Source organism: Hibiscus syriacus, unplaced genomic scaffold (assembly GCF_006381635.1).
Source record: "Hibiscus syriacus cultivar Baekdansim isolate YM2019G1 unplaced genomic scaffold, ASM638163v2 tig00112523_pilon, whole genome shotgun sequence".
NCBI classification, from domain to species: Eukaryota; Viridiplantae; Streptophyta; class Magnoliopsida; order Malvales; family Malvaceae; genus Hibiscus; species Hibiscus syriacus.
This window is the reverse complement of record NW_024063355.1, coordinates 254,811-271,774: the sequence shown is the minus strand read 5'-3', so window position 1 is coordinate 271,774 and position 16,964 is coordinate 254,811. Positions and strand designations below refer to the sequence as shown.

The window sequence follows — 16,964 nt, the reverse complement described above, 5'->3', positions numbered from 1 at the left end:
CATGACATACCTAAGATCCAATTGAAATTTATATAGGAATTTACAGATTACACACTAAGAGTAATTATAGTAGGATTAGAATGTGACCTTACAAGTTCAAATTTCTGAATTATAACTATTTGTATCAACACTAGTTGATATTTCTATAATAATTACGCAAAAAATATTATTTTAAAACTCAAATTTGACTTTTCAATCATTCTTAAAAAGAAACCTCATCTATTCAGAACTCTGTTTTCATTCGAAAAATATATATTTTTATTTTATTGGGTCATATTAAAATTCGTTAAGTATAATTTTTATTTTGAGATTTTTTTAAACCGTTACAAATACAATTATAATAATATTCGTATCAATTGAATTACTAAAATAATTAAAGGAATGATTATTATTTGTTTGAGGACGTGGTTTGTGGTGTATCTAGGGGTGGATTTACTTAGGCCATACCCCACCTCATGTCCCAATATATATATATATATATATATATATATATATATATATATATATATATATATATATTATTAAATATTTATTAATTTAAATAATAGTATGTATAAATTATATTGTTAAATTATATTGGTCTTATTGATATATTTTTCTAGACACACTTTAAATATATAGTTATTGTATTTTTACAATAATATATATATATATATATATATATATATATATATATATATATGTTAGATAAATTTTTAGGTATAAAAAATTAGTCGCCAATATTTTATCAAAATGATCATTTTGGTCTTTATTATATATTTTGTTTTGAGTATTTTAGCTCTCAACGTTTTATTTTAGAGAAAATGATTATAGCATTTGACTAAATAATCATTTTTCTCCCTTTTTTATAGAGTATTTAAGCATCAAATGTTTTATTTTAAAAATGGATCTTAATTTAGGACGTTAATCATTTGTTAACTGATAATTTTTATTTACACCAGAATTTTATCCCAAAATTAAATTTTAGGGATAATTTTAATTTTATACCATTTTTTATATTTATATTGACCCATCCAATAAATATTTTTTTTTGTATTTACCACTGCATGAACTCGAACACCAACGAATGCAACAAAGATGCTTAAACATTTATTGTTAAATAAATAATAATATTTATAACACTACATTATAATTACCTTACCTTAATAAAAAAAATTATAACAATACTCGTGGTTACAACCAATGTAATCCAAGAACTACAACCGTAATTAATTTATGTTTTAATTTAAAATATTTATAAATTATATTTAAATTCATGACTTTTTTAAAAAAACGTTTTTTTTATTTTTTTCGTTTATTTTATTATTCACGTTCTTGTAATTTATAATTATTCTTTTCAACAATCTCATCTCTAAATTTCAAACTTAACTTCTTCTTTTTTTAATTTCAAACCTATCTCACCTCTTCTAAAATGAGTAGATATGTTCGGCCGAACCCAAAAAAAAAAATCCGGAGATAAAGAGAAAACGGGATCGCGTAACATCGTGGGGTTGGGCCCCGCAATTATAACATACTGAGTTGGCCACGTGACTCGGGAAGATGAGGAAGGTGTGGTAGTAGGCACGGCGGACATTTTTAATCACGTGATACGATGCGTATTCCACGGGGATACTGACATCTGTTCGTTTCCAAAAACACATTTCTAAAAAATAATAATAAAACATCGGCCCCAATTATTTTAGGCGGATAAAAATAAATAAAGATAGACTACACAAATGATCATGACCGTGAGATATTATTTTATTAAATTTATCAATTATTAAAAAATATCATTTGACTATAAATAATTATTTTATTAAATATTTTGACTATTAAAAGTTATAAAATAGTTTTATAATTATTTACTATATTTCAAACTCATCTATTTTCATTTAAAATTTAACGACAGTCTAACATGAACGTTAATAATTTAACTAAGATATAATAGTCATTTTAGATTTTATCATATTTTAGTCAGCAGGTTAACGTATAACTTAGACTATCGTTAAATTTATAATGAAAAATAGACGAGTTTTGAACATAGTGAATAGCCATATGATTATTTTATAATTTTTAATAATTCAATAATTTAATAAAATAATATCTTATAGTCATTGACCATCTATATATTTTACTTGAAATTAAAAGAGTTTTATTATTCATCGATTGATTAATCATAAGTAAATTGTATCCTAAGACAAAGGAGAAAGAAGAAAACATTGTTAACTGATCCCTAAACGGATTCCTTTGCTAAGGGAATGTCCATGTTACGGGGGGAACTCTGCGTTAATAAAATCAAAGTTTTTCGTTAAAATATGTAATTAAAGACAACTTAGTAAGTGGGCCAAAAAAAAAAAAGGAGAAGACAATTTAAGTACTGTCCGGTTGCGTTGTTTGCGCGCTTACTTTTGCTTATTCCATAATTTTTTTTATTGATATTTAATTTATTAAATAAAATTGATAAGATGATTCATTATTTTTATTATAAAAATTAAAGCATGTATGTATACATGAACCTTATGTGCTGGCTCTTGAATTAGGGATCTTTATTTATTGTTTAAAAGTTGTTTACTTCATGTGATGTACTTCAATGGCCTTACGTAGTCGTCCATACTCGCATGCCCATAATAAATTATAAAAATTATATAGTTAATTGATTTTTGTATATATAATGTAAAATATTCCAATTTATGGTAATGGATAACCCTGCAATATAACATGTATATATAAAAACTATATAGTTAATTGTAATTATTAGCCTCGTAGTCAATGATACGTTAATCCCTTTGTACACCCATTCATTTACTCAAAGTCTATTAATCGAAAAGAGCATCAAAGGTCTCTTAACCTAAAAAAAATCACCTCGTATTATTTTTTTATTTTGATGTGATTCTTTAACACAAAATAAATTTAATGTGACATTTTGATTAATGTTTTTCGTTGTTGACTGTTACAGTACTGGTGTGACAGTTCACTGTACTGACGTAACGATCCATGGTACTGACATGACAATCCAGTTTAGTCAATTTGTTATATGATCAATTACGTTAATTTGTCACCCTAAACTTTCATGTTATCAATGTGAATTGCCAAGTCAGTACCATGAACTGTCACGTTAATATTGTAACGGTTAATGACAAAAAAACGTTGGTCAAAATGTCACATTTATTTATTTTATGAGTTAGAGAGTCACATTGAAAAAAATAATATGAATATTGCATTAGTCTTTTTTTTTAAATACACATACCTCTAATGTTTTTTTCTAATCTATTATGATTTAATCTAAAAAAACCTATAATACGATTTGTTGAATAAAAAATAAATTATTGTATTAGTATAATTATATATACTAGTTAAGATTTTGAGATTTAATATATCTTTGTTAAATATTTTTATAACTTAGCATTGATTATATTAAAAAATTATTTTTCATATAATTATGTAATATTTTTACATAAATTTATATATTATTATCTTTATTTTTTATTATTTTATGATAATTTACTCGTCTTTATTATTACAATAACTTCACTTTTTTTTCATAAATATCAAAAGCTTTGTTATACGAATACAAAAATATTGTTATTTATTTATTTTTATCGTCGGAAGCAAGAAGCGAAATGTGGTCGAGGAAAAATGCACGTGAGCGGAGTGGGTCAACTCACGTGGCCCACCCTATATCATCTGTGACGACAACCATGAAGATGACCGCACATCACTTTTTCACGTTAACAACAATCCCCCCTCATGCGCTCTGTTCTCCATTAATCATTAATACTTCTTTATTCGACAAATTAACCTCTAATCCCAAAGAAATTACATTAATTATGATTAATGCATAAATATAAATAAAAATAAAAATATATATTAAATACGGTTATGATATTTTAAAATAAGTGAAATTAAACTAGTTTTCATATAAATATTAATTAATGTTCACTTAATGGCTAGACTCGTGATTATATATATATATATATATATATATATATATATATATATTTAAATATTAATATTATAAAAGTTATATTATTTAATATTTTATTAGAGTAACAAAATAATTTTATTGATTAAAAGAATAATTATTATCTTTAGAAATTACGATTTCAAATAGGTTATAAAATATTTAAATGTTTATAATAAAATAATTAAATTTTTAAAAGCATTTTCACTTATAATCGTAATAAAAATATAAAAAATATTTTATTACGAGTATGTGATGTACCAACAACTCCCTAACAATTAAGTGCATTGCATGCGGCTTATTTTATTATTACTTTTTAACCCCATTATCTAAACGTTTTTACTTTTTTGTTGTCCCGGGTAGTTCTGTCATACGGTAATTTAATATATTATTAAGTAAAAACACTATTAAAAATATTTTTATTTTTTAATATTTTCGGTAAAATATTATTTAAAATATTATTTTTTTATCGAAAATATTAATTTTCCTATTTAAAAACCTGTAAAAATAATATTTTAGGTAGTACTCAATATTAATATTTTCGGTAAAAAAATAATATTTTAAATAACGTTTTACCGAAAATATTAAAAAAATAATATTTTTGATAACACATTTATTTAGTCGTATATTAAGTCTGTCATTAAACTTTATCGAGAGGTTAAATTCAAAGTATTCATTTCCCCGAGTAAATATAATATTTATATTTATAGTTAATAAGATAAATAAATTACATAATTACATCTAGTCAATTAGGATATGTACCTAACTAATTTGAAAAAAGAAAAAAATTTATTTTCGTTTGTATTTATAAATTATCCACACATTTTATTTTCTATCATTTTATTTAATAAATTTGTTAATCTTTTAATAATAAAGATAGTTGGTTTTTTTAACATATTTGTCTGTTTTTAAATATTTTAAAAAAATTAACATTATGTCTTTAAATAACATTCATTTGGCTATTTTAGTGATTTATCAATGATTTAGATTTTCAGACTAATTCTACACTGATAAATGTTTATAATCAATTTTAGATATATATATTTGACTCAAATTTGATGATTTATAATTCGATTGATCTTATACGATCATTTTTTTAATTTAAATTTTGAGTCAGATTTTTTGAAGGATAATGTTACGTTAGGTCAAGTGCATGTTTAAGGTCATAATATACCTAATCTGACCTAACTTGAAAATAATAGCATAATTAGCTTTATATATTTGAGGATAATTTCTATAATATCTATTTCTATAATTTTTAAATTAGGTCACCATTTTACCAAATAAATGATAAATATATATCATGCTAAGAGCATATTTTTATCATAAAAATTGAGTTGAGTTTTAAGTAAGGTGAAGTTTCCATAAACCCGAGTCAAGTGACGATGAAAGAATATTATACTAAAGCCAATTCAGTGAGTGAAAATTTAGTTTTACCCAATTCATGATTTTCTAAATCATCACAGTTAGATCGCATTTGAATTGTTATAAGACCAATGATTACCGTGTTATCATCGTTATATTCATTTTCATATCAATATTTATGGTATTTATCTTTTACTATTAATAATAAAGTTTGTTTGTGTTTTTAATATTTTTTGAGATTGTTTGATTAGTTTTTAACGCTTTTAATAAATGATTATATTTTTATTATGTAATGGTTAGTTTGCGTTCAATAATGGTTTGAGGAGGAATATTTAATTAATACGAGTAGTTTATTTTATTTTTTTAGGGATTTTCCATTTCAAAACTATAATGAAAACACAAGTATTTTTCATTATTAAATATTTACATATTATTTAATTACTTCTTATATAATAAATATTAGCGAGTATAAACTATGATCATATTAAAATATAAAGCATTTCTCATCAATTACGCATAATCAAAACTAATTAATATATAATAATTAGTTTGATAATAAATAAACTAAATTTCTTAATATTTTATCTAAATAAAATTATATATATTAAAAAGAAATGTGGTTTTGAAAATTACATACAAATCCATCTCCCCCAAACAAATCCCGTTTTTATTCCCTCTTCCTCCTATTTTATCCTCCTCCTCCTCCTCCTCCTCCTCCTCCAGTCCTCTTCCTCTATTGACTTCAAGTTCAAGGGAACTGGAAATTAAGTACGGTAAACCCTAAAACTTGAACGTTTCTACTCGAGTTATGAGATTTTTTGAGTTATGGATGGCTCGGTATATGTTTCCTGCTCTCTGCATCTCATCACTCAGCTAGATTTGGTTTCTGTTTCCGATCCGGTTGCTTGTTAATCTCGCCTGGTCTCATAACCTCTCCATGTTTACTTTGTTGAGGAGGAGAATTTTTTCCCGAACCTATCGGTAGAATTCGAAATTCCGGCTTCAAGCTCGTCGGAATTCATTGAAATCGCCGTAGAATTTTTGAATTTTAGCTTCCTGTAGATTTCATAGATTGTAATTATAGTTTCTGATCCAAAAGAAATCCGGTGCCGACTTGCCATCTTCGATGGAGCTCCCTCAATCCCGGCCTTTCGGAGCTGAAGGTAACATATATATTACTGCGTCGTTTTCGTTACTAGTATTATTATTTTAAGAGTGCAAATTCGAAAGAGATTAGTGTAGAAATATTTGCTTGATCGATATTTGTTGAAACTTAAAGAAATTATGAATTAGAAGGCCTTTTCAAATAAATTTTCTTCTGATAAACAGGAAGAAAACCAACGCATGACTTTCTGTCACTGTACAGTCATTCAAGTGTCCAACAAGATCCAAGGCCACCTTCTCAAGGTAATTTTTTAAAAATTTAATATCCCGAAAAAGAAATAGAAACAAGCAAATCGATTTTCTATTACTATTTGTTTTATTTATTTTCAATTGAGTTAATGAAATTTGATTTCTAATACTAAAAAAAAGTATTGCATTACATAAATTTGAAATGGGAGAAATAATAAAAAAAATAAGAAAAATAGAATAGAATATATTTTCAGTTATGTTTTAAAGTTTGTTTCGTGGTCATCTGTAGAGTTGTATTAGGGATCATGATTTAGAGTAGTGCACGTGACTATTTTTTCTCTACTCACGAATAATAGGTCCATGTATGAAATTAAATTTTAGGAAAATATGTAGAAAAATGAAAAAAATGAAAAAAATATGATGCTGATATTAAAACTTAATTTAAATAAGATATAAACTTTGATTATTTTAAATTTTATTTAATGCAAATTATTAATTTATTAAATATGATAATCATATATCAAAATACAAAATTCATACCGTAGGTGATTTGACAAATCATATGATTCACATCGCAACCGACCTGTCCCTGTATACGTTGCACGCGCGTTACGAGAAAAAAAAGAACTATTTTATTATAAAATGAATATTGAAATTTTGATAAAAAGTAATTATTGATCAAGTAGAATTGATTTAGATTGTATTTTATTAATTGAAATGTAATTATTGAATTTAATACATATAAATATCTATTAATTGAGAGCTTGAATAATTATTCAACACCAACCCAAACAGTTTGATGAGAATGACTTTCTCGTGAAGTTGATGAAGATGGAGTAGGTCAACAATTCTAAATTAATCCATTTTTTTCCTGTAATTTGAACTCCTCTTCTTTTCAATTATTAAATCTTAAGTGCTTAATATCATTTGTAGCACATCTCTTCTAGAAGACAAAGTAATCCGTGAAATTTAATTCCAATTATTATCATCGTCGTCATCGTTCATAGAATTACTAAAATATCATGTTTGGGTCTTATTATATATGAACTATAGAATAAGGTCTGTTTTGAGTCTAAATGTGCAGGTGCATACCTTAAGACTCATGATTTCTTACAACTTGAACAACAAGGGAATCAAAGTGCCAGGAAGGAAACAACAGTCGAGGCAGCGAGTGTTGAAAATCCACCGCCGCCGCCGTCGGTGGAACGTATTCTCCCCGGAGGGATTGGAACTTACAGTATAAGTCACATTTCCTATTTTAATCCTCGGGTTCCAAAGGCAGAGGGAACCGTATTCACTGTTGCTGAAGGAAGTAGTACGGAGAGAAACGACGAAAACTCGAACTGCAGTTCTTACACTGGAAGTGGTTTCGCTTTGTGGGAAGAATCTGCAGGAAAGAAGGGAAAGACAAGGAAGGAGAATGCCGGAGAAACATCCTTTGTAAGAGGTAAAAAGTTTCTTACTTCATATATATGCATTACTTTTCTACTAGTAGTGGTATTTCTTTTTGACATAGTCATGCATGAGTTAGGATCTAGTCACTGCTTGTATTAGTGCTTCTTCGATTTTAGAGTGAGTGTCATAAAAATATATGTTTGATACGATTATATTCGATTTATATCCCGTCGTATTTGCATATATATATGCTAATATAATGTTAAATATGTGTCCCTTGTATTTGCATGCACTGCTAGTTACATATGTTTCTAATTGTTGATGAATTTTATGTGTTCTAGTCATTTTGTTCCTTGTATGTGCCAAATCAGAATTAAGATTTCATATTCGTCAAAAAAGGGTGTTATGCTCGTTTACTTTATATAAGCTTTGGTGGCTACTTCTGGCAGAAGCGGCGGGAAAGGTGGGGCCGTGGGCCACGACGTCGTTGGACAAAGGGTCACAGTCGTCGACCAACAACCATCCCAAGAGTTTCAGCTGTCTCTCTTCCTCTCAGTTAGTCACTATTTGCTCGCGTTTATTTATTTATCTTATTTCTGGGTTATAAGTTAACCAAAAGGGTGAATTTGGGATCTTATTAACAGGCAGTCATCGAAGCAGAAAATGCAAAGCTTCATGGAAATGATAAAATCAGCAAAGGGTAACTCACTTGATGATGATTTTGAAGAAGATGAAGATTTTGTTCTCAAGAAAGAGAGTTCTACCTCCACCCATAATATAGGTAATCCGATCATCTTCCCTTTATATCTATATCTAAAACATTCATGTATCCATCACTTACTTTTAGATCTAAGTAATTAGGGGGTGTAAATGAACAAATGAGATTGTGTTTGTGTTCATTTGTTTATTTTTGAAGGTGTTTGTGTCTAGTTCATGCTCATTTGTTTATTTTCAAACCCATTCGGTTCGTTTAACGTTCACGAACATATTCGCTTGTATTTTCACCAAAATGTTAATCATAGTAAACTTGGATAAAAATGCAATGTGTTTTTTTTTCTTCTGATAGTAATTAGATCTCCTAATATTATTTTTACAGGAGAATTGAAAGTGAAAGTGGATGGAAAAAGTGCACCTGATCAGAAGGCCAACACGCCGAGGTCGAAACATTCTGCTACCGAGCAACGGAGGAGGAGTAAAATTAACAACAGGCAAGCCTAACACTAACCGGCTTCACATTTTTTGGATTTTGATATTACAAATTTCACCATTACATACTAAAATCTAGCTACTCTTCTGCAGATTTCAGATGTTGAAAAATGTCATTCCAAATAGTGACCAAAAGAGAGATAAAGCCTCGCTCTTATTAGAGGTACATAGATCCCTTGTAATAGTTATTGTTTTCTGGATCTTCGATTTCGAAGTTTTAACACCATGTTTGTTCGATTCGATCTTTCCATAGGTTATTGAGTACATTCAGTTTTTACAAGAAAAAGTAAACAAGTATGAAGGATCATATCAAGGATGGAGCAGTGCTCCATCAAAGTTGATACCATGGGTAAATTCTATATTTGGCTCTATTAGCTAAGAATTGCACATCCACTTTATGTTACTTAGGTTTGAGTGAGTTTCGGATATGAGCATGTGTCTGACCATCTGAAAATATATCGACGTTGGAGCAAACATAGCACAGATGATTTTGTTTTGGTGATGTAATTTTCGAGTATTGGTATTTTTTCAATGACTGACCGATCATACACCTCAACTGGAACAGAGAAGCAACCAGAGGCCTACAGAAAATTACGCTGATCAGTCTCGAGCCATAAACGGTGTGTCTGCTCCTTCTGTAGTGTTTCCCGCAAAGTTGGATGAAGGAAACAACACTGTCACCCCTACCATGCATGAAAGTGCAGAGAACCCAATCGAACCTCCTAATACGAGCAGAGCTACTACAACTACATTCAGAGCAATGGACCTTAGCCCGGGAATGATGGATAAAACAATTCCCTTTCCCGTGTCACTACAGCCAAACTTCTTCAACTCTGCTCATAACACCGTTCCAGCAACTCAGATTGCACCTAGGTTGCCATCTGATGCAGAAAACAGTGTATCTCAGCCTCAAACTATACCGTGTCATACCAGATCATGTACTACTAACGGTTCTCTTCCTAACGAGAAGCCGAAAGAACAAGAGCTGACAATCGAAGGAGGAACGATTAGCATCTCATGTGCATATTCGCAACAGTGAGTTTCTTTTTCACGCATCTCTTCTGTTAAATGATTTGGAAACTATCATGGTGTCTTGTCCAATGCATACAGAATGGAGATCCTCAACTGAAAAACACATTTAGAACGTATATAGATCAAGCTTCCCCTTCCCATTTCATAATGCACCATGCTCTAAGCATATTGGCCTCTATTTCTGCTCCAAATTTTCTCGGCGTACTTCTGTTTGACACATATTCGGATATGTTATTTGTCTCTGTTTGTACAGGTTGTTGAGTACACTAACACAAGCTCTACAAACTTCTGGATTAGATTTGTCACATGCCAGCCTCTCGGTGCAAATTGAGCTTGGGAAGCGATCGAACAGTCAACCGACGGCTCCTGCGTCCACTCTTAAGGTTGTCAGCCATTGCTACTACAAATTTTACATTTTTTAACATCAATTTTTAGCATAATTACTTTGATATCATCTCGGAAAACACCACTAAATCCGGCCTAAACTTTCACTGTTTTGCTATTTTTGCTCTTAGGACACGGCGGCTCCCTCCATAAATCCGGGGAAGACACGCCCTAGAGTTGGATGGGGTGAGGATTCTGAACAACCTCTAAAGAAGAAGCTTAAAACATGAACATTTCTAGCTTGACAAGTTTACAATATTCTTTATTATTATAATTTTCATTACTATTATTAATCTACCTCGGTAATTAACCGACTAATAAATCGGATATCGATGATTATATTAAAAGATAGATTAATTATTCTTTGGCGGGCTACTCTGCCCTTGCTCAAGGATTGTGCACTCGCCTAATCAATCAGTCGTCAAGATAAAAGATCTGTAGTGTACATGTTACCTTGATTCAGATGGTAAGTGTCCAATACTAATATGTATACAATAAGGGTATTCAATTTTATTTTTATTTTTATCTTTTTTATAATTTGAATAAATATCTGAATATGAGCCGCATACGAATATTGATATTATACGCATAGAATTCCCATTGAAACATGTTACTAATATATATAATTTATCGTAATTCGTTGTATGGATGTTGAGAAGCTGCTGGTTTCTTTGAAGGCTTCCACCATCTCAAGTTTCATGTTATTATTATTATTTGTCAAACATGATATTTTAGTGAGATTCAGCTCTTACCGGAAACCATATGCCTCAAAATCTCTTGACTGCAAAAATTTTACTATATGTAAATATTAAGTTTTAATTTTTTATTTAATTTATTAATACATTATTTAAATTAAATTTCGAGAGATTTATTATAATTAACAACCTTTCTAATCTAATATGTTTAATTTACAATCGTTAACTTGTTTCAGAATTTAGTATTTTGTCTCAACAAATTGACTAATTATTAGTTGTTATTTTATATTAGTGATATTATTTATTTAGATTTTTTTGATATATTGACAGTGCATACACTCTACAAATGTATTTGTTCGAATTCAAGATTTCTTGTAGCTGTTCGAATTCAAGACTTGTAAAGAGTACAATCTTTCTTTTACCATTAAAAAACATTTGACTATTTATTAATTCAGATTTATTAATTAAGATTTATTAATTATTATCCTTTGGCACTTTACTTGCAAAATTCTAAGATTGATTATAATGAAAAATGATTTAGACTAAGTAAATTAAACGCTGCAATTTTAGATTGGGATGTTAGGTGAGAAAGCAGAATAATATTGGAAAACATAAACGTCATCGTTAGGCCAACCCGTCCTTTCGTAGTAAAATATAAAGTTGTCTTTAATTTGTTATTATTTATAATATTTAAGATAATATAAATTTAAGGATCAAATACATGGTCATTCGATTATAAGAGGTTGTTTTTTTTTAAGTCTGAATGATCACTCGATTATTAATTGCGTTCTAAACTCGTCTTTTTTCGTTAAAAATGATGACAATTTGAGTTGGACATTAACCTGCTGATTGATATAATATATAATTTGATCTCATAATTAAAGATGGACATAAGATTTTATGTTGGGGCGAACTTGAACTTATAAAAGTTATGGGATGGCAAACTTGAATTTATAAAATTTTAAGGGGCGAAAGTATATTTTCAATAGAAAATATATAAAAAAAATCAAAAATATATGGTAGTTTTAAAATTTTAAAGGGCGACTGACCCCGCTTGAATCCATCCTTGCTCATAATCTAAAATGACTATCATATCACAGTTAATAGGTAAAGCTCAACTCAAATTGTCATCATTTTTAACAAAAAAAAATGAGTTTAAAACATAATGAATAGTCGAGATACCATTTTGTAATTTTTAATAGTCAGTGACTCGAAAGAACAACATCTTATAATTAGGAGATCATTTTAATTAGGGGACTCAATAAAACAATACCTATAGTCAGGGACCATTTATATACTTTATCCTAAATTTAATTGTGTTTAAATATATATTAAATTTTAATTTAAAAGATCCATTATATAAAAAGTAAAATTTGTTTTTTTTAAAAATGTAAAAAATTAAAATCATTTTAATATAATATAGATTAATTGCATGGAACGAACAAAGTGCTAAGGTGCAATCACATTCTTGTAAAGTTAATGAATTTTACATTGTAAATAGATTTTATACCATATATATATATATATATATATATATATATATATATATAGACACGTGTACATATATATGCTATAATCTAAGTAGAACGTTTAGAAAAGCCTTGTTAATGCAAGATGAAGTATAAGGGACTAACCTTCCATGAATCCGGAGCCTCCATAATCCAAATATATACTTGCATTCTTGTGTAGAAACACCTTTTCATCTGTACTGATATTACCCTATAATGGCACTGCACCTCTTCTATACACGCTCAGCATTATTTTCATGTACTTAAAATCTGTGTGCTCCATCGGCCTCGCAAAGCCGTGTCGAGGTTCCTTCGAGCTCTTCCGTCCCCGATCTTCTCCACAACCGCCTCCTTTGAAGGAAAACCTTCATTGATGTCATTCTCGTGGAGAGAAACTACCTTTAAGTTTCAGGTATGATGCACTCTAGAAAAAGAAAACACCCGTAAATGTAACTTATCCCTGGAGAGAGAGATCACGAGCTACTTAGTCGACCGTATTGTTGTCGCGAGCATTCTTCTGAATTCGCATACAAGTAATCCTCTTCAGTATTACAAATCCCACGAGAGAGGGATCACGAGCTACTTAGTTGACCATATTGTTGTCGCAGGCATTCTTCTGGATTGTAATAGAAGTAATCCTCTTCTTTGGGCCTGTCGGGGATCACCGACCTTTTCGTCGGTTGCCCCTTGCGATTTTCATGAGATTTCTTCACGGCATCCGAGAATTCGTCCCAACTTAGAGATCCGTTATTGTACTGATCTATCAAATCTACCAAAAGCCTTCTGTCCAACAAAATTGTCTGCTTGAACCCCAGATGCCTGTAGGAGCATTCACCACTAAATTGTGACAGTTACAGAAAATAGCTTCGGCTATGAACAACAAGAACATACTCTATAACTATAATCATTCGAGGGCGGAAAACCCGTAGAAAAAGCATTCTTAAAAATGGTTAGTCTTAGTTCATGCTTCAACAATATCAAACACAAACAATATCATATTCATAAATCTAAGAACAAAATAGGCGGAAAAAGAAGAACGAAAAAGTTTGGCTATGATTTCGAGCTAGAAACAAACTATTATCCCTTTCTAATGCTAGATATAAAAATTGATATATTCAAACGAAGTTGAAGTTAGACTTTCCAAATTACTCGTCTCCTTTGACAAACAAATGAGCATCGAATCATTTAATAATTGCAAGAAAACCTCTCTGAACATACTAAGAGCAAAGCAATACCTGCGATGGCCTTGAACAACTTTAGCCATGTTTCCATCATACGTAGGAATAAAAATATCACTCTCCAATGAAACAAGATAATCTAATGCAGCCATCTGGGATGAATGATTTTGAAAAAAAACAAAGGTCCGACGGCTCCAACTGAGTCTCCTTTCTAACCTGTTTTAACAAGCGAAAGGCAAATTATTGATACGTGACCAGGGAAAAACAAGCAAGTTTGTTGAATTTTTAGTTACATACCAATTTTGGATAAGCAGCAGCAAGATCTGCCAATCTCCTCTTTCCACCGTATATTTCCCCAGCTGCAATATAGATTTGGTAACTATTATCAATGTCCAGCGCCCTCAAAATAAGGGTGGTTTCCTCAGGCGTCAAGGGGCACAAACCATATTTCCTTTTCAAGTCCGAATTTATTATTTTTTCTTTCCACCAGGGATAAGCATATCTGCCAAAATGACAGTGTGATGAGTGAGATTAAAGTTTAAATTTAGGCCTCTGGGTCAGTAAATTGCCAAAGATGTATAAACAGCTCACCTCATTCTTGTCAACTCGTCCACCTCTTCATCATTGCAACCTTGGTTACAGCCAGAGAAGGCTAACATATCCATTTCATATAGAAGGTGAAGTACTATGAAAGGTCCATTTTGCCTCAGAAGCTTAACAACTCGTTTACCTAACTCCTCAATCTGAGGAGTGAATCTTAAAGCATTAAAATTTACACGACATCGCAGCTTCTGAACATCTAAACTCTGTCCATTGTTGGCAAGTCGAGCATCAGTTCTATTCAAATGTACAACTTTATACTTCCGTATCAGAGGAAGAATCTGCACGAATAGATGCATACGAATTTAGAAGTCATATTAGGAAGTAAAAGACTGGGAAAATATAAGAACGTTTACAGAAGGGAAGAAAGAACCAAGCTATGTTATAGTATGCCTACAAAGTTCAAGCTGAATAAATGACCCGTAAATGACAAAGAATTAACCTGGTTATGATAGTAGGACAATTCCGACCAGCTAATTGGCGGCATCGAATACACAATCCTCATTTCCACTCTCCTCTTAAGCCTAGGAGGCAACTCCTTTAATATCCAAACCTCATCTCTCAGTGATGTAATGAAATGATTCACATCAAATATATCTTGAAATTCACTGGCATGCCAAGTAAAGAACATTTAGAAATAAGTAAGAGCTATGAGCCGAGTTCAAAAAAATTCCAGAAATATATTTTAGAACATCCCTTCAAAAGCTATAAATCCAGTATCTTCAATGATATGAACAAAGCTTAGTTAACACACCTGGGATCAGCCCAGAAGGATATTTTATCCAGCTCCGGGACTATAAGCGTGACATTCAAATATCTTGCAATGGTAACCATGTCACAAATCTGTCAAGCAAATCCAAAAAAAAAAACAGAAGACAGACATCAATTTCCACATAGATTTACACCACAAAAACAACTGATGAACTTAGACAATCTAGAAAGAAACTAAAAGGGGGGAAAACCATGTTTAGTGTAAGTTGTTAGAAGACTCACTGCTGCTCGCATTTGATTGAGACCTCCATTACATGAAACCATCAAGTATCCATTGTTCTTATAAACCCCTACAGTCAAGAAATACAAGCATCATATCATTTTAAGATCTAAATTCCATGACCAGAAATTTTTACAGCACGTACTAATGATCCCTGAAACTTGAATGAAAAACAAGAATGCATGTAAAGACAACAATTATCTGCATAAAAGTGAATCCCATATGTAAAAAGCAACTGAAAGAAGATATCGAATTTCAAGCAAACTTTGTCCAAAACATGTAAGAAGACCATATAATTCGAGAAAACTAAGACACTTGATCGAAACATTAGGTAAACATCAAATTTGAAATGAATTTAAACCGCATCACTATATCGAAAGAAATTCACTTCTGGAGCTTGCAAATTCGTTAAACAAAGAGACGAAAATCTGTGAATCCCATTGCTTACAAAGGTTGAATCCATGTTTCCAGAAGAGAATTAGCTCAATTTATTCCTTAATTTTACCAAACAAAATTGTATAATAACAAAAACAACGTTCAAAATTAACAGAGATAAATTGTTTATTAAAAAGAAGAATAGGGGAAATTACATTTGGGAGGAATTACACGGGCGGGAACGGAAGGAACTTTGTCTTCAATGGCGGAAACGGAAGAATCTTGATGACAGAAACAGGAAGGGCAACCCTTAAGGACGCTAGGTCCCCATGTCTCTCTCAAGCTCGTTAACCGTACGATGCAAGTCCAAAGCAACACCGATATAGCGGCGCGTATGATCCACAGCTTCATTCTCGAACCTTTTTTCAGCTTATTCATTCTCTCCCCTCCTCCGCCGCCGCCGCCTCTCATTACTCCAATTCTCATCCCTCCCTTTTTCCCAATCCCGTCAACACTGCACATTTCCAGCAACAACCTCAATCTATACTGTCCTCCTAATATACCTACCCTAATACGAATCCGCTTTCCTCCCTCCAAATTTCATCAATACAGGTTGATTTTCAGCACCAACTTCCCTTCTTTCTTTTTTATTTCAGGCAAAACAAACGAACATATATATATATATATATATATTCAACAATCAACGTGATCCAATCTATTTTCCTTTTCGCCTCAAATTCTAAAATCAAATTCAATAACTCAACAAATACACTCCCACAGATGAACTAATATAAAAAAGAAAAAAATCACATAATTAAAAAAAAAAAATTCCAATCCCCCGACGATATAAATGAAGATTTTTGAAATGGTTAAACTACTAAAAATATCACTCAACTTATTTTTTTTTCATTAAATAACATCACCATTGGAGTACTGGGTTAA

At 30.5% G+C, this 16,964-nt stretch overlaps 1 protein-coding gene and 1 pseudogene across 3 annotated transcripts; one reads left to right on the top strand and one right to left on the bottom strand.

The window, feature by feature from the left end:
- Positions 1 to 5,976: 5,976 nt before the first annotated feature.
- LOC120181312 (transcription factor BIM1-like) lies at positions 5,977 to 10,968 on the top strand. Of its 3 annotated transcripts, XM_039186477.1 has the most exons (12): positions 5,977 to 6,468; positions 6,635 to 6,712; positions 7,743 to 8,105; positions 8,503 to 8,608; positions 8,698 to 8,834; positions 9,150 to 9,261; positions 9,353 to 9,422; positions 9,513 to 9,608; positions 9,825 to 9,921; positions 9,958 to 10,294; positions 10,545 to 10,674; positions 10,807 to 10,968. In XM_039186477.1, the coding sequence occupies exons 1-12, from the start codon at positions 6,432 to 6,434 to the stop codon at positions 10,903 to 10,905; spliced, it is 1,662 nt and encodes a 553-aa protein (XP_039042408.1). In that variant the 5' UTR covers positions 5,977 to 6,431; the 3' UTR covers positions 10,906 to 10,968. The 3 variants fall into 3 exon arrangements, with proteins under 3 accessions (XP_039042408.1, XP_039042407.1, XP_039042409.1); XM_039186476.1 differs by having other exon boundaries at positions 5,983 to 6,468; positions 9,825 to 10,294; XM_039186478.1 differs by lacking the exon at positions 8,503 to 8,608 and having other exon boundaries at positions 5,986 to 6,468; positions 7,743 to 8,075; positions 8,712 to 8,834; positions 9,825 to 10,294.
- Positions 10,969 to 12,960: 1,992 nt separating this feature from the next.
- LOC120181314 lies at positions 12,961 to 16,712 on the bottom strand (annotated as a pseudogene).
- Between the last annotated feature and the right edge of the window lie 252 nt (positions 16,713 to 16,964).

What these genes read in the sequence shown, in the direction of transcription:
- LOC120181312 (XM_039186476.1), top strand. Translation starts at nt 6,432, where the DNA reads ATGGAGCTCCCTCAATCCCGGCCTTTCGGAGCTGAAG. An exon ending in CCGGCCTTTCGGAGCTGAAG is followed by an intron (nt 6,469 to 6,634) that starts GTAACATATATA and finishes TCTGATAAACAG; the next exon opens with GAAGAAAACCAACGCATGAC. An exon ending in AGCTGTCTCTCTTCCTCTCA is followed by an intron (nt 8,609 to 8,697) that starts GTTAGTCACTAT and finishes TCTTATTAACAG; the next exon opens with GCAGTCATCGAAGCAGAAAA.